Source organism: Curcuma longa, chromosome 9 (assembly GCF_044706935.1).
Source record: "Curcuma longa cultivar G26 ecotype Majalengka, Jawa Barat chromosome 9, ITB_CL_G26_1.1, whole genome shotgun sequence".
Taxonomy (NCBI): domain Eukaryota; kingdom Viridiplantae; phylum Streptophyta; class Magnoliopsida; order Zingiberales; family Zingiberaceae; genus Curcuma; species Curcuma longa.
Window position 1 is genome coordinate 8077829 of NC_133869.1, and position 15220 is coordinate 8093048.

A 15220-nucleotide genomic window follows, 5' to 3' on the forward strand; every position below is an offset into this window, starting at 1 on the left:
AACAACCGATGCAAACCCGAGGCGACCACCTTGCCATCCCAAATTAAGCTCCCGCGAACTCTGTCGACTAAAGATTACGCCGATTTGGTAGAAGATCTAGAGATCCGTGGCATTGAATGCTGCCGGACGATTTGGGAATTCGAGCCACAACCCAGAGCTGCTTTCGGGGGCCGTACAGATGCATGCGGGGCTTTTACTACGAGTCGCAAACCGACAGCGCCGCGTTTAATGCGATGCCGTTCTGGTGGCTCCGAGGTGGGTGCCTGTCAACGACCCACATTTATTGCGAACCTAGAAACGAACCGAGCCACATCGTGTTCACACGTCGGACCCGAATCGGTTTTTATTTGTTAGAAACGAACCGAGACGTCGCACACGTCGGACCCGAATCACCATTCGGTGAAAGCGCGCATGAGAAAACGTGTTCGACGAGGCAAGTGGTGTGGTGTTTTTATTGCAAGTAGACGGGCGGTAGGCCTCGCTGAGTTGTTGGGCGATTCAATGCATTGCCCCCCGGCTCTTACTGACTTCTCTTTGAAAAAGAAACTAACAAGGAAGAATGATCCATCCTCTCTCGCTCTCAATTTCTTTCAATGCCAATTGCTGGAGTGATGATGTTCGATACTATGGCTTTGGCTTGAACATACGGAATCAATTCCAATCATAGAGTAGTTACACACAACGTCAATCACTTACCAACCATGGCGAATTTGTCAAGGCAGCCGATCAATATTAAGTTGGTTAGGTTAGATTCAGTAGGGGTGGTTTTGAGCATCAACTAGAGTAGAATTATTTTGATTGTTCATAATTTAAAATAAGAGTGATAAGATTAAATTCAACAACAGACTGTTCATGCAAGAAAAGCAGGAGGATGACTGGAGTGCCTATGCTTGGAATAATTGCCAGAGCAACATGTTCAATCGATCAAAAGCTCAAAGCAGAGCATAGCACAGCACTGCACAGCATCATTAAAGAGAAAGAAAAAAAAAAGAAAGAAAGAAAGAAAAAGGAACGAGTGAACAACCCCGCTCTCTTCGCCTCTCCCACTCTGTTCTGTTCCTATAAGAACATGTTCCACTTTATCGAGGGCGAGGAGGGACACCATCATGATTCATGCATGCATTGCGCCCCTTTCACCGAGCTTTTTCGCTTGAGTATGTCTAGCGAAAATTGCATCTTGAGAATGGCTACTTAGTTAGCAAGGCATTTTGAGGACGGCGTTGCGCCATTGTTGTTGCTGTTTGTGGCAGAGGATGTGGAACCTTCTCTGCTTCCTGGGGGCATTCCTCTTCCTTTGGCCTCTGCTGGCTGAATCCGCCGCCCTGAACGACGACGTGCTCGGCTTGATCGTCTTCAAGGCTGACATTGTGGATCCGCTCTCCAAGTTGGCGTCTTGGAATGAGGACGAGGACGACCCGTGCGCATGGACGGGCGTCAAGTGCAGTCCGCGGGGCAACCGCGTGATCGAGCTATCGTTGCCTGGCTTCTCCCTCTCCGGCAGGATCGGACGCGGACTCCTCCAGCTCGCGGCGCTTCAAAGCCTTGACCTTTCACGCAACAACCTCTCCGGGAGCCTCTACCCCGGCCTCCTCCAGCTCGCTTCCCTCCGGGCCGTCGACCTCAGCGGCAACAATCTCTCGGGGATGATTGCTGATGAGTTCTTCGAGCAATGTCGGTCATTGAGGTCGCTCTCGTTGGCGAATAATGCCCTTTCCGGAGAGATCCCTCGGAGCATCGGCTCTTGCTCCACCTTGGCGGCCTTGAATCTGTCATCGAACCGGCTCTCGGGTTCTTTGCCAAGCGGCCTCTGGTCCCTATTTGCTCTTCGAACCCTAGACCTTTCCTACAATGCTCTGGTTGGAGAGATACCAAAGGGAGTTAGTCGACTATACAACTTAAGGTCGATCAGATTGAGAGGAAATCGCTTCGCCGGCCGATTGCCGGATGACCTAGGCGAATGTTTGCAGCTGAGACATCTCGATGTCAGTGCAAATTTACTCACCGGCGACCTTCCTGAATCCATTCGGAAACTCACATTATGCCGCCGTCTGACTCTGAGCTCCAATTTATTCGCAGGGCCAGTCCCAACATGGATTGGGGAAATGAAGAACTTGGAGTTCCTTGATTTGTCTGCCAATTGGTTTTCTGGCAGAATCCCCGAGTCGATCCGTGCTTGCAGAAGCTTGAAAAACTTGGATTTGAGTGGCAACTCGCTGACCGGAAATCTTCCGCCATGGATGTTCGAATTGGAGTTGAATGAGCTTTCGGTTTCAGGAAATAGAATGAGTGGATTCATCTCAGGAGCTGCTACTGCGGCCAGTGGTCGGTCTCTGAGTCATCTGGATTTGTCAGGGAATGGTTTCTCCGGCGGAGTTCCTTCGGCTATTGGTACTTTTCAAGGTCTGAGATTTTTGAACCTTTCTAGGAATTCATTTTCAGGTTCTATACCTGCTGCTGTGTTGGCGCTGGAGAAAGTGGAGGTTCTTGATCTTAGTACGAACATGATCGATGGAAGCATTCCGCCGGAGATTGGGAAAGCAGTGTCCTTGAAGGCGCTCAATCTTGAGAAGAATTCTCTGACTGGAGGAATCCCAGCGCAGATAGGGAATTGCTCTTCCCTCAGAATTCTGTAAGTCATATTACTGGTCCTTCTTCTCTCTCATGATTCATATTTATATGTTTGAATTTCTTCTTTCAGATTATTGTCGCAGAATAATCTCACAGGCGCTATACCTTCAACGGTATCCAATCTCGCCGACCTTGAGATCGTGGATCTTTCGTTCAATAGATTGAGTGGCAACCTTCCAAAGCAGCTTTCCAATCTTGCCCATCTCAACTGGTTCAACATATCCCACAATCTCTTCTCCGGCGATCTTCCTGCCGGAAAATTCTTCAATACCATCTCGCTTTCCTCCATCTCGGACAACCCCGGACTCTGCGGCTCAGCAGTCAATCGCTCCTGCCGCACTGTTCTCCCGAAGCCGATAGTCCTCAATCCCAACTCATCCAGTTCGTCTCCGAACGCTACACTCTCATCTGACAGCATTCGCCACAAGAAAATCATACTCAGCATATCCGCCCTCATTGCGATTGGAGCTGCTACTGTGATTGCTCTCGGTGTGATCACCATCACCATCCTCAACATGCGTGTGCGAGCCGCCTCCCCTGGTTCCCATTTGCCTGCTGCCTCTGCCCTCTCTGATGGCTACTACAGCAACTCTCCTGCAAGCGATGTGACCTCCTCTAACAAGCTTGTTATGTTCTCAGGGGACGACACTGCAGGCTTTTGTGCTGGAGCTCATGCGATTCTAAACAAGGACTGCGAACTGGGCCGCGGCGGCTTTGGTACCGTTTACAAGACAAATCTCCAGGATGGAAGGCCCGTGGCTATCAAGAAGCTTACGGTTTCAAGCCTAGTGAAGTCGCAAGTAGATTTTGAAAGGGATGTTAAAAAGCTAGGAAAACTGAGGCATTCTAATCTAGTGGCTCTGGAAGGGTACTATTGGACTCAATCCTTGCAGCTCCTCATATACGAGTATGTCTCAGGTGGGAATCTGTACGAACACCTCCATGAATCTTCCAACTCAAGCCCCCTCTCGTGGCAAGAACGCTTCCATGTCATTCTTGGGATTGCAAGAAGTTTAGATTACCTCCATCGGCTGAATATTATCCACTACAACCTGAAGTCGAGCAACGTCCTCATTGATGATGGCTCAGGCGAGGCCAAGGTCGGAGACTATGGATTGGCCAAATTGTTACCAATGCTTGATAGATACGTGCTTAGCAGCAAGATTCAGAGCGCTCTCGGGTATATGGCACCGGAGTTTGCATGCCGGACAGTGAAGATAACTGAAAAATGTGATGTCTATGGATTCGGGGTGTTGGTCTTAGAGATCATCACGGGAAGGCGGCCGGTTGAGTACATGGAGGATGATGTGGTGGTGCTTAGTGATGCTGTGAGAGTTGCACTAGAAGCAGGAAGAGCGGATGAACTAGTGGATGGGAGGCTGGGTGGAAAGTTTCCGATGGAGGAGGTTGTGCCAGTGGTGAAATTGGGACTGGTGTGTACTTCGCAAGTCCCATCAAGCCGGCCTGCCATGAGCGAAGTTGTTCATATTTTGGAGTTGATCATATGCCCAGAGGAGAGTCATGAGGAGGAGCTGACTTGAGCTTTGCCATCTTTTGCCGACTTTACTTTCATTTTTTTTTCTTGAAAGCTAAGACGAAGCTAGCAGATCGTGGAAGGAAAAATTGATTCCGAGGTGACTTATCGTAGAAGAACAGAGATATCGATCGAGTCTTTCTAGTATGAGTTTAATGCATATGTCCTTGTTCTTTTGGGAACTTCCTTCTTCCTTGTCGTCGCTTAACATGTCATCTTGAAGATTAGCCCTGATGATGATGCCTGTGCTAGCGAATTGAACATTTTAGAACGAAGCTCTTTTGCTAGCTAGCTATTTTTGTTTATTTATTTACGCTCCTTAATTATTTCCTTTTCATATTATTTCATGATTTTGCTTTATATATATTATTAATTATTTCCTTTTGTTTGGGTATTGTATTCAATCAAATGGATGCTCAAGAATTTCACATTAATTACACACTGTTAATTAGGTCATAGGTATAAGATTGACAAGGTGGAAGAAGCAAGACGAGACGACAGCATGCGTGCAAAAGCAGAGCTACTTGATTTATAACTGCCAATCCACTCGACTAGGAGCCATCAAATTGATTTTTCGTTAATTCAATATAAAATAGTATGCTAATTTTATACGATAAGAATAAAAGGAAGGATTCTTCGTTAATTCAATATAAAATAGTATGCTAATTTTTTAAACATCAAATTGATTTTTTTATTACATAAATTAAAAAATGAATTTTTTTTATTACATAAACTAAAAAATAATTGGCTTTCATTATTGTTATATTTTTAAATGAAATCTTTTTTGCAATTAGCATGTTTAAATCTTTAAAAAAGTTTTTTAAAAGATGACATGTTATCTGAAATTATTGATTTAGATTTATTTTTAAAATTAAATATTTTTAAAAATTAATAAATTTAGAATTAAAAATAATATTTGAAATATTAAATCTTATAACAAAATAAAAATTTTCTCTCAAAAAATTATTTTCAAAACTTAAATATAAAATTTTATTAGTAATTTTACTTCTCAACAAATTATTATCAAAGTCACGACTAGGATGCTACGTTAAATGTAATACTTTTCACAAACTATGCGATACAACAGTTACAACATTTCCATCTTCATTATCCTCTCATTTACCTAAGGCTTTAAAGGAAGAATTTTGAGGAGTTTTTTTGCCGCCAGTTCTTCAACATTTTAAGGTGAAGTGTTATTGCATTTCTGAATCAACAAGAGACTATCCCAAACAACAAGAAACCGACCAAAGTAAGGTTTGTAAAGTTATTTTCACTTTCATTTGTATTTGTATTTGATTTTCTTATTGTGTTATTATAAAAACAAGGTTGTAAGAGGCTTCTCCGTCTTCAATTGTTTCCTGAGAAGAAGAAAGTTTAATGAAAGTGAATAGTTAAAAGTGAACTCTTGAATTAATCACCTCAAGGAAGCATATACCAAACTAAACTAAAGTATTATGCATGTGACGTCTGTTTTGATTTAAGTTTTCATTACATATTTAAACGACGAGTACGAGATCAAGACGAAAAATGATCGGCTTTATTCACTCTCCTCTAGCTCACACGAGTCCTAATTAACATGATCAAATTGATATGACTCATCTTAATATAAGCTCATCTAATTTCATCTCTTTGATTAATTAATAAGATATTTTCATATCCAAGCACGTAATCCGGATCAGGTTGAAGAGAACTGGATATTTGGATTTTTAAAAAAAATTATGGCAAGCTCTAGCCTTGTGTAAGAGGTAGACTCAATTTTGATGTCAGGTTGCCAATGTGATATTACAGCGATAGAAGTCAAGTAGAGAGATCAAAGAAAAGAGAGTTGTGTGTATAAGCTGTTCTATATTTTTCCCTCAGATTAACTCAGGAAAAAACCATCTATTTATTAACAAAAGAAGATTGTTTAACGGATTATACCTCTTGATCTGAAAATTATCCAATAATTTTGTAAGATAAATGGTGTCAGATTATACCTCTTGATCTGAAAACTATCCAATAATTTCTTAAGATCATAAATGGTGTCAAGCCCGGTGCTAGTTTTATTCTACCCTTCTATCATTTACCCTAATTTATCCAACTTAATTATCCACCTAACATGTAACCTTGTCCCGGGGCAATTTTGATTTACCAACCTTACTTGACTTTACGCTAATAATCATAAATTCATTTGAATTTAAATGTCAAACAAAATACTCAAAAAACTATTCAATAGGTTGTTTTTTTGTAGTATTTCAAAAAAAATCAAAGGATGTGTGCACTTTCCGATTTAAGTGGGAAACTTCCATTGGGCCGGACCAATCATCCCAAAGATAGTCAATGAGGCTTACTAAGATTTATTATTATTTTTATTACCAACCTTACTTGACTTTACGCTAATAATCATAAATTCATTTGAATTTAAATGTCAAACAAAATACCCAAAAAATTATTCAATATTTTTTTTGTAGTATTTAAAAAAAATAAGGAAAGTGGGGGGGGGAGGGGATGGAAATGAGTCAAAATTTAACTATGTCTAAGTTTTTTTTTTATATAAATTTAAATTTTTTTATCCAACTTAAATATTAGTATAGCTATAATTTAATAAATAAAATATAATATCGATTCAAAATATCTTCACATATTATCTACTTTGATTTACTTTAAACTCTCATGATTTTATTTTTAGATTCAATTCAAAAGACTTCATATCAATAGTGATATCATACATCTTATAAACTCATAATTTTTTTTAATGTATTTTTAATATGGGACTAATGATTGTATTTCAATATTATTTAATTTTTTTCAGATAGAGTCCTTTAAAATTTACAATGATTAAAAAAGGGGACCTTCACTACTATGTTCATTCTCTTATGGAATAAATTTCTCTCGCCTAAAAAACTTCTCGATATAATAATTTACCTTCCTTCCATAGTTCTCGAGATGGATCATGCGGAGGAATATGTGGGGTGCACGTTAGCACCTTTTTGCAACAATACAAGTATATACTTATCAAATACCTGATGGAGCCTAGCCACAGCTCATGCGTGTAAAAGATCGCCCGTGCATTTTGTCAACACATTGCATCAATTAAAGACACTATTTGAAAGGCAAATGGTCCTCTTCTTCTTCTGGACGCAAAGAAAGCATCAAATTGTAGATGGTCCAAATTATGATAGGATTTGTGGGTCGCACCATATATATATATACGTACGTTTGGCTAAGTGTATTTAAGTGCACGTGTCTGGGTCGCGGTAGTGATTAATTTTATTGTCTAATATCAGGACCAATCTTCCTTTACTGACTCCACATTATTTCCCAATATATGAGGAGGGAATTTTTTTGTTGTATTATGTATGTGGTCCTCTATATAGTTTGGGGACAAGCATTTCCATGTGCAGGAAGTCACTGAATTCCTCCGTTTCCATTCTCTTTTTCTTTCTTCGTTCGGAAGACTCACAATAGATTATGGTACCACATGACATGGTTCATAATAACTGAGTCAACACATCACAACTCTCTCTCTATGACTTAGTCAGCATAGCCCTCGATATATCCGGTCCGAGATGAGACTTGGATCAGGTTAGTCGACTCGTGCTTGAACTCGATTTAGCGCAATATTCTGGTTCTGACAGAATCTAATCTGAATTAATCTGAGTCACATCCGGGTTAGTCATCTTCCTAAAAGGATGTAATCATTATAGCATACTGTTAATCACCTTCCTAAAAAGATGCAGTCATCACAGAAGGTTGCTAGTCGGTCTTCTTAAAATGACACAACCATTACAGTAAGTTGCTAAATGCTTTTCAAAAAAGATACAGTCGTTATAGTAGGTTATCAACAGTTTTCCTAAAAGGATGCAATCAAGGATGAAGCTAGAGGACGGTCACCCTCCTCAATGTTTTAATAATGCTAGAGGTGTACAAGGTATAGGAATGGGGGACGACGCCAGACTTTTTTCACCATCCCACCCCCACCCATATGATATTCTTATCTCGTCGAAGTTTGACCCATCAGAAGTCGACTTGCTAGGATCCTACCCGTCCAGCCAAGTTGTTAAAAGTCAACTCTCTATAGTTCAACCTGCTAGAAACTGACTCATCAGACCCAACTCATCATAATCTGATTCGCCAAAATTCATCCCGGAGAATTCGACCTAGAAGAAGATGACTTGACTCAGTCAACCCTTCCTTTGATCCAAGGCCGGATCAAATATTAAGATTAACCAATAGATAATCTAGCCGATAGGGATGACAATTAGACCCGGATCCGATAGGGAATCCGTTCCCCGATTCCATTTTGATCGGGGAATCCCCGAATCCGAGAAAGCGGGGATGGGGATGAGGAATCCCCGAATCTCGGAAAGCGGGGATGGGTCGGGGATGGTATTCCAAAAATTCCCCGTCCCCATCCCCGAACCCGACTTTGATAATTTCATTCATTGAGATTCATTAATTTGATTATATCCTTATATCAAATGAAAAAATAAGTCATATTGATAATTACTTGTTTGAATACTATAGTTTCATTATTTATAAAACAAATAATATTTTTTTAATTAATAAAAAATTAATAAATTTTAAAAAATACTTTTTAAATATGTCATGACGGGGATGGGGATGGGTATGGGTGTGGGGATACCCATGGAAATACCCGCGAGGAAAACCACTTCCGAAATCTGTGGGGATCTCCGAAACCCGCTGGATACTCGAAACTCGACGGGGACGGGGATGGTATTTAAATTATGATACCCGACGGGGATGGGAACAGGGATGGTATATGGGTTTGGGTTTCGGGGACGGGGATGGAGAAGGCTTCCCCGTCAATCCTCGAACCCGTTGCCATCCCTACTAGCCGAGAGCTGGATCTATAAGCTAGCTAGCGAGCTCCATTAATTAAATCAAATTAAAGCAGGATTGAAGGATATAAGATCCAATTAATAAACAATATTCTTAATTCTAACTTATAATTAATACATGTTCTTCCGGTAACATAATTTAAAGGATAAGGTCCAGTTGTTGTAGCAATCTGATGGCGTAGGTGTAAGCTGTGAGTCGGTCTTGGCATGCGTGCCGCCCAAGATAACGCACAGTGTCATGCCTTGTGTCGAGTTGTGCGACGTCCAAAGTCGAAGTGCGTTTGAAGTCCGTAGCTAGCTAGCTCCATGTACATGCATGTGGTCCAAATTTTCAATCTTCTTTTGACAAATTGAGTGTTGTTTTCGCATGAAATGTACGTGGCCTGGACCGCCAGCTATTCATTCATACATGTGTAGATGCGATTATATTAGAAGTCGTACTAAAAATTAATATCATATCGCTAAGTGAGCTGGATATATATCTAAATCATCATTCAATAATAGATATAAACCCGTGGCGTACGTGGGCTAATTATAATAGTGTTCCTCATGCATGTTTATATTGTAATTAGTTTTGATCATCGATCCTCTTGAATGATCCAGCGAGCCTTAATTATGATCGATCCCATTCTTGCCAATCACTCGCCATCACACAGATCGAGCCGGGCTCGAGCGTTAACTTCATTGGACGTAGTAGAAATTTTAATATTCTCGCATTAATTGCTCACATGGTATTGAGAGTGACATTGTTGTCCTGTCATCCTCATGCGTACGTCATTGTTTCTAGGGATGAAATTAAAGACAATCACATGCATTGATTTAAAAACACTTGAATTGAAAATTTAATCATGATACACATATATAGATAGATTTCTTTTTTATTTTTAAACATATATTTCATAGAAATAATATTGGCACTGAATCTGACACCAGCATTTAATTTCTTGATAATGACACAAAGTATTAGGAGGTAGGCAGCCATTTACGTGTATAAACACGCGCTTAATTTATTTGGGTCGGTGCAACCCAACCCAAATATATATAAAACTATATATATATTATCGTCGATTGTAAAGTTTTTGCATGAGATATAGATGGTAATTAAACGAATAATGAATGGACGAGGAAAACTTACTTATATTAATGGATTAATGGAAGTAGGTGAGGTAGCTAATTAAGGCGTAATTAGGGTGGTAATTAAACTCGTGATGCAAGGGCAAAGTCAAAGACAGAGGCCGAGAAATACGAGGATGACTTGATTAACTAATTAATGCGACCATATCAAGAAGAAGGAAAGGAGGGACCAATTAGGCATGCACCAATGCTTGTCCGTTTGTGTCAAAATGTATGTACCATTCTCATGCCACGTGTTCCTCTCCCTCGAGCTTACACTATTTCATCTCGTCTATATATATATATAATGCAACTATTTAGAGAAAATTTTTTGCTTTTTTTTACTTTAAATAAAAATGACATAAAGTCACCTATTAATAAACAATAAAATAAGACCATAAGAAAACTTCAATGACAACAATAACAAAAAATAATCAAGCCTTATTCTTATATATGGATTATATTATCATCTATGAAAATTTCATGAAAAAATTTTCAAAGGAATGAAATATGGGCCTTTAGCATTCTAATTAATCTCACACCACACATGATTAGTTATTGATTAAAAAAATACCTTAAGAAGATTTCATACGATATATATTTGTTTAAAATAATAGAGGCCTTTAGCATTTTGTTCTGATACAAGACGTGATTAGTTTTTTATTCTCGTTTGCCAACACAAACGTCCAAACAGGTGAAGTGAAAGGATGTCAAAATAATAAGTAAATGATCTCGACTTTTTGTTATAGTTTTTGTCCATATTCCTATATCAAACAATTGCTAGACAGCACCTATTATTTTGTATTCCTCTCAAACGTTACGTTGTGGCTAAAATTAAAAATTAAAGTTATTATGAACATGTTGCCTTTTGGTCAGGTGATACAAGTTGGTCATATGGGAATTTTCTCAGACTTAAGGCATTTCTATATCTAAGGAGAAGAGAGATCTATACAACCAATGAAAATAATGGGAAAAGTAAATAAATTAAAAATATTTTAATTAATTTTCTTTTTTTTTCCTCTAGCTATTTTGAAGAGTGTCTCTTCCTCACTTTTCTTTATCAAATGTTCTTTTCTTTCTCTTTCCTTTAAAGAGACGAGCTGATCAAACTCTAGACAACCTCCCGTTTAATTTGTCTATTAGTGCATTTTTTATTCTTTTCTAATTGAATGATATTAGTCTAATAATTGAATGAATCAGAGTATTAATTATTGAAACTGATCAATTTATATATACAAAGTGCCATCAGCTAGCCACACTCATTTGTCAGTTCTATGATCAACATCAGCATATCTAGTTACAAAATAGACAACAATTGAAGTCCCATCATATAAGTATATAATGGCGAACACAGAATCATTTGTCAAGGGGGCAATAGCTAGCATATTAATAATAGTTATACTTATCTAACATTTTTATGAAAATAATTTAACTTTGTAGATATATATATATATATATATATATTGAATTAGTGATCTTGGACGGATATTTTAATTAAACTCTGTCGTCTTGTGATCTTGGATTTGATTATAAAGTATGATAATTTCTATAGTTGATTGGAATACTCATAAGATCTACATATATACTTGTAGATCTCGAATTAGATATATACATCACTATAATAGTTTCATGAATTAGCTTACTGAAGATGACTTATTTCCCCTGTTCATTTTGTCGATGCAAGTGAATAGAGTTTCCTTTTTGAATATAAAGAAAAACCTTCAATCACAATCAGAAACCAAGAACAAAAAGAATCTACCCGTTTATCTGATGAACAAGGTATTTCTTTTCTCTGATATATACCACTCATGCACCAGTTCATACGCCCTCGCTCGTGTGATCTTCTCGATCTTGTCGGCCAAAGCAAGGTCACATCGAGAGGTTTTGGGCCTCTCCGTTAATGATTGCACGGCAAGTTCGCTTTTTGTTATGTGAGTCCCAGTTAATTAATCAGGCTTAGGAATGATAAGAGAAGAACTCGCCTAACGCACTAGTAATTAAAGATTGGTCTCTTTCAGATCAGTGTCCTTTTTCCAGATTACCTCGATCAGTAGTAAAGTTCAAACGGTGAAGATTATAATTCTGCCTGCGGGTTGATTAGTTTGCTTTATGGAAGGCCAGGCCAAGTTGATGATGATTTGATTTGACTTGTGGCGGCCTGGTTGATGAGATATGTTGGCATGGCTGCCACCATAAATGTTAGCGTAGGCAGGTGCTCCTGGCGTCCTCTTCAGGCGATGACTCATCTACAACAGTGATTGCATGGACAAGAAAAGGAAAGGGGAAAGTTGCACGTAATTGCTGTAATCTCATTCTAATATTTTGGGGACTGCAAATCGGATGGGGACGCCTGAACTACCTGTCTTTTGCTCTACTAGCTATTTTCAATTCCAGTCGGTGGATTTCAGAAGTTGTAGTCCCTATATACGCTGCGAATTAAACTTGTAGATTTGACTGTAAATTTTAAGTTTGATAGATTGTGGTGGCAAAAATCAGAGGCATGCATGCAGTTCAAGGGCAGAAAAACACACGAGTGACAGAGTGAGTGCCACGAAACATGCGCACTAGATCCTTGGTAATTATTGGGGTCTGCACCAAGCTTGGTTAATGTCGTCCCAACCACATGGCAAACGTATCCCAAGTATGTATACGGAAAATATTTATCACTGACAATCTTCCTGGAAACCTTCGTCGTCATCATTAAATGATTGAAATCTACTCGAAGTAATTATAACATGGGCAAACAGCCATTAAAGGTTCTTCGGTGCACTTGGAAGCTAGCTGCTTAATTGTTCAAGGAACCAGAGATGAACAATGATACAGAGATATCATTGTTGAAGGAACTGCAGATGAACAGCGGAGAGGCGAAGCAAACAGCAAATGTTTATTTATTATATTCACAGTGCGCAGGGCAGAACCGAGTGCCAAAGCAGTTAGATATATGTCAACGCTTTGTTTCACTTTCCTTTTTCTGGAGATCCATGGATTTTAATCTGAAGGTTCTAAAGCCTGCGGTCACTTATTACCTCTACGGCACCTTTCTACTTGCTTTGTTTGCAGCAATTTATAAGCTGAGAGAAGGAAAATATAAATGCGGTCAGTACAACTTTGTTTCTCACATTTACGGCTAGAATCTGACATCGATTTAAGTTTAGCACTGTAGAGATCTGGAAGATTGTGAATGCGCAGTGAATTCTTCATTGATTGCAGGAGTAAATGCCAAGCATTATTGATCCAAACACTATAATTATATATAGAAGTATTACTTCGAGGAAATTAACATGGCAGAATCATACAGATACGATATAATCCCGCGCGTCTTTTTGTTTTAGAAATTACTGTAGATTAATTGTCCAGTTTGAAGTTAGTGCGATCGAACCAAATTTGCTGGAACACCTCGACGATGGTATCATGGTACTCGTTGGAATTGAGCGAGAGGTAGCAAGCGAGAAGCTCCTCCAAGTCCTTGGACGCTCGGATGTTGTTCTCCACGATCATCTCCAACATCGAGTCTCGGAAGTCCCTTTGCGGGTCTGATGATGACTTCACCACCGCAAAGCTCGCCGGAAACGGCGAGCCCTTTTTCTTCTGCATCGTTGTCGCCGGCCGCCTGTTGCTTAGCATCTTGCTCGCGAGCCGCGGCGAGTTGGCTCGCATTCGGAGGCGGCGGAGGCTGGCCGGAGAGACCTTCGGTTTGCTTGGCTCTGGCTCTGGCTCTGGCTCTGGCTCGTGATTTTGCTCTTGCTAACCAAGATTGCATTTTGATCGATCCAGGAATTGTGGTGCAAGCTTTTGTCCTCATATTCGGCTTCTTCGGAGAGGGCTTCGTCAAAATCGGCGGGAGTTTGAGCTCGGAGATGGACTCGAGCTCGAGCTCAAACTCATCCAGCTTTGAGTTCTTGCTCGAGTCCATGTCCGTTGTAGAGGGCGTAAATCCGCAGCTTGCCGAATGCAACCACGATTCCACGTCGTCGGACCCGAAATCGAGCTCAATTTCCTCCCCGTTCACGTAGAGGTCACGTCGAACCGTCGGCATCTCCGACGGAGACGGCGCCGGAGTCAGCAATTCTTCCGTATTTAGTGCTCTGGCGCGGTATCCGGCCGGAACAGTGGAGGTCACCAACCTCGGCTTGATGGGCGGTGCTCGGAGGGGCTTGTTCCTGCTTCGCTTCTTAGAGTTCCGATGAGGCTCGCCCGGAAAGTGCGTGTCCATGGCCTTGGAGTGGGTGGGGAAGAAGGAGAACCTCTCTACCTCTGTTCTGCTGGAGTAGTAGCAAGAGGCTCTATTAGGAAGCAGTTTGCTGGCCGGTGGCGCGTCGGGCTTCTGTGAGCTGGCCCCCGTCCTCGACGGCTGACCTTCGTTGCTTTTCCTTGATCTGTGGCTCATGTCTTTGAGCTTGTAGAACCAAGTGTTCGGCATAATGTCCGACAGACGAAACCTATGGTTTCCCATTAGAGAGAAGCCAAATTCGACTCAAAACTAAGAAGTAAAAGAAGAAGATGCTGTAGCTTTTGTGCTCGCACAGAATCTAGTGAAGTTGATGAGCTCAAAGCTTAACAATACATGAATTGGTTTTTGATTTGGAGCTGAGGAGGGAGATAAATAGGGAGGAGTGGAGGATGGAAGTGTGGAGGAACGAAGAAAGTGACTCGAGGCTGGTCTTTGCCCAATTGAAGAGAGGGTCCATGCAGCAGTAGAGCTAAAAAAACAAAGGGAAGAGATAATACACGCAAACACAAGGTTGATGCAGTGTGGTCCTCATTCCAGTCTTCCAGATGAGACAAAAGTTTTCACGTTTTGTTATTAAAGTATCAAAATACCCTTACTCAAGAACTCGCTCAATTCTTTCTTCTGCAAGCAATTTATTACACTGGAGACGTTGGGAACATACACCAAATGTTGTTGTTTTAAAAGCGCTGTCAGCTCGAGGCCTGGGAGATTCCCTACACTCGTCCAGCTCTTAGCTTCGAACACGAGCTTGATTTTTTACAGATCATTATAATGGAATCTTAAGCAATTCTTTATGATCTAACAAATCAATTGTTCGCCATGAAGATCCAATGTTTTTTTGTTTCCTTCTTGCTCGAGGCACTTAGACTTATA

General features: G+C 40.3%; 2 protein-coding genes across 2 annotated transcripts; one reads left to right on the forward strand and one right to left on the reverse strand.

Annotated features, from left to right (window-relative positions):
* The first annotated feature begins 1026 nt into the window (after window positions 1-1026).
* Window positions 1027-4481, forward strand: LOC141834816 (uncharacterized). Its single transcript, XM_074722185.1, has 2 exons — window positions 1027-2629; window positions 2699-4481. Exons 1-2 carry the CDS (start codon window positions 1254-1256, stop codon window positions 4167-4169), a joined length of 2847 nt encoding a protein of 948 aa, XP_074578286.1. The 5' UTR covers window positions 1027-1253; the 3' UTR covers window positions 4170-4481.
* An 8823-nt stretch (window positions 4482-13304) lies between these two features.
* On the reverse strand, window positions 13305-14670 carry LOC141835194 (transcription repressor OFP2-like). The gene is given in 3 exon segments (XM_074722623.1): window positions 13305-13806; window positions 13809-13933; window positions 13936-14670. Coding segments are annotated over 3 exon segments (1104 nt in total). The 5' UTR covers window positions 14570-14670; the 3' UTR covers window positions 13305-13461.
* Between the last annotated feature and the right edge of the window lie 550 nt (window positions 14671-15220).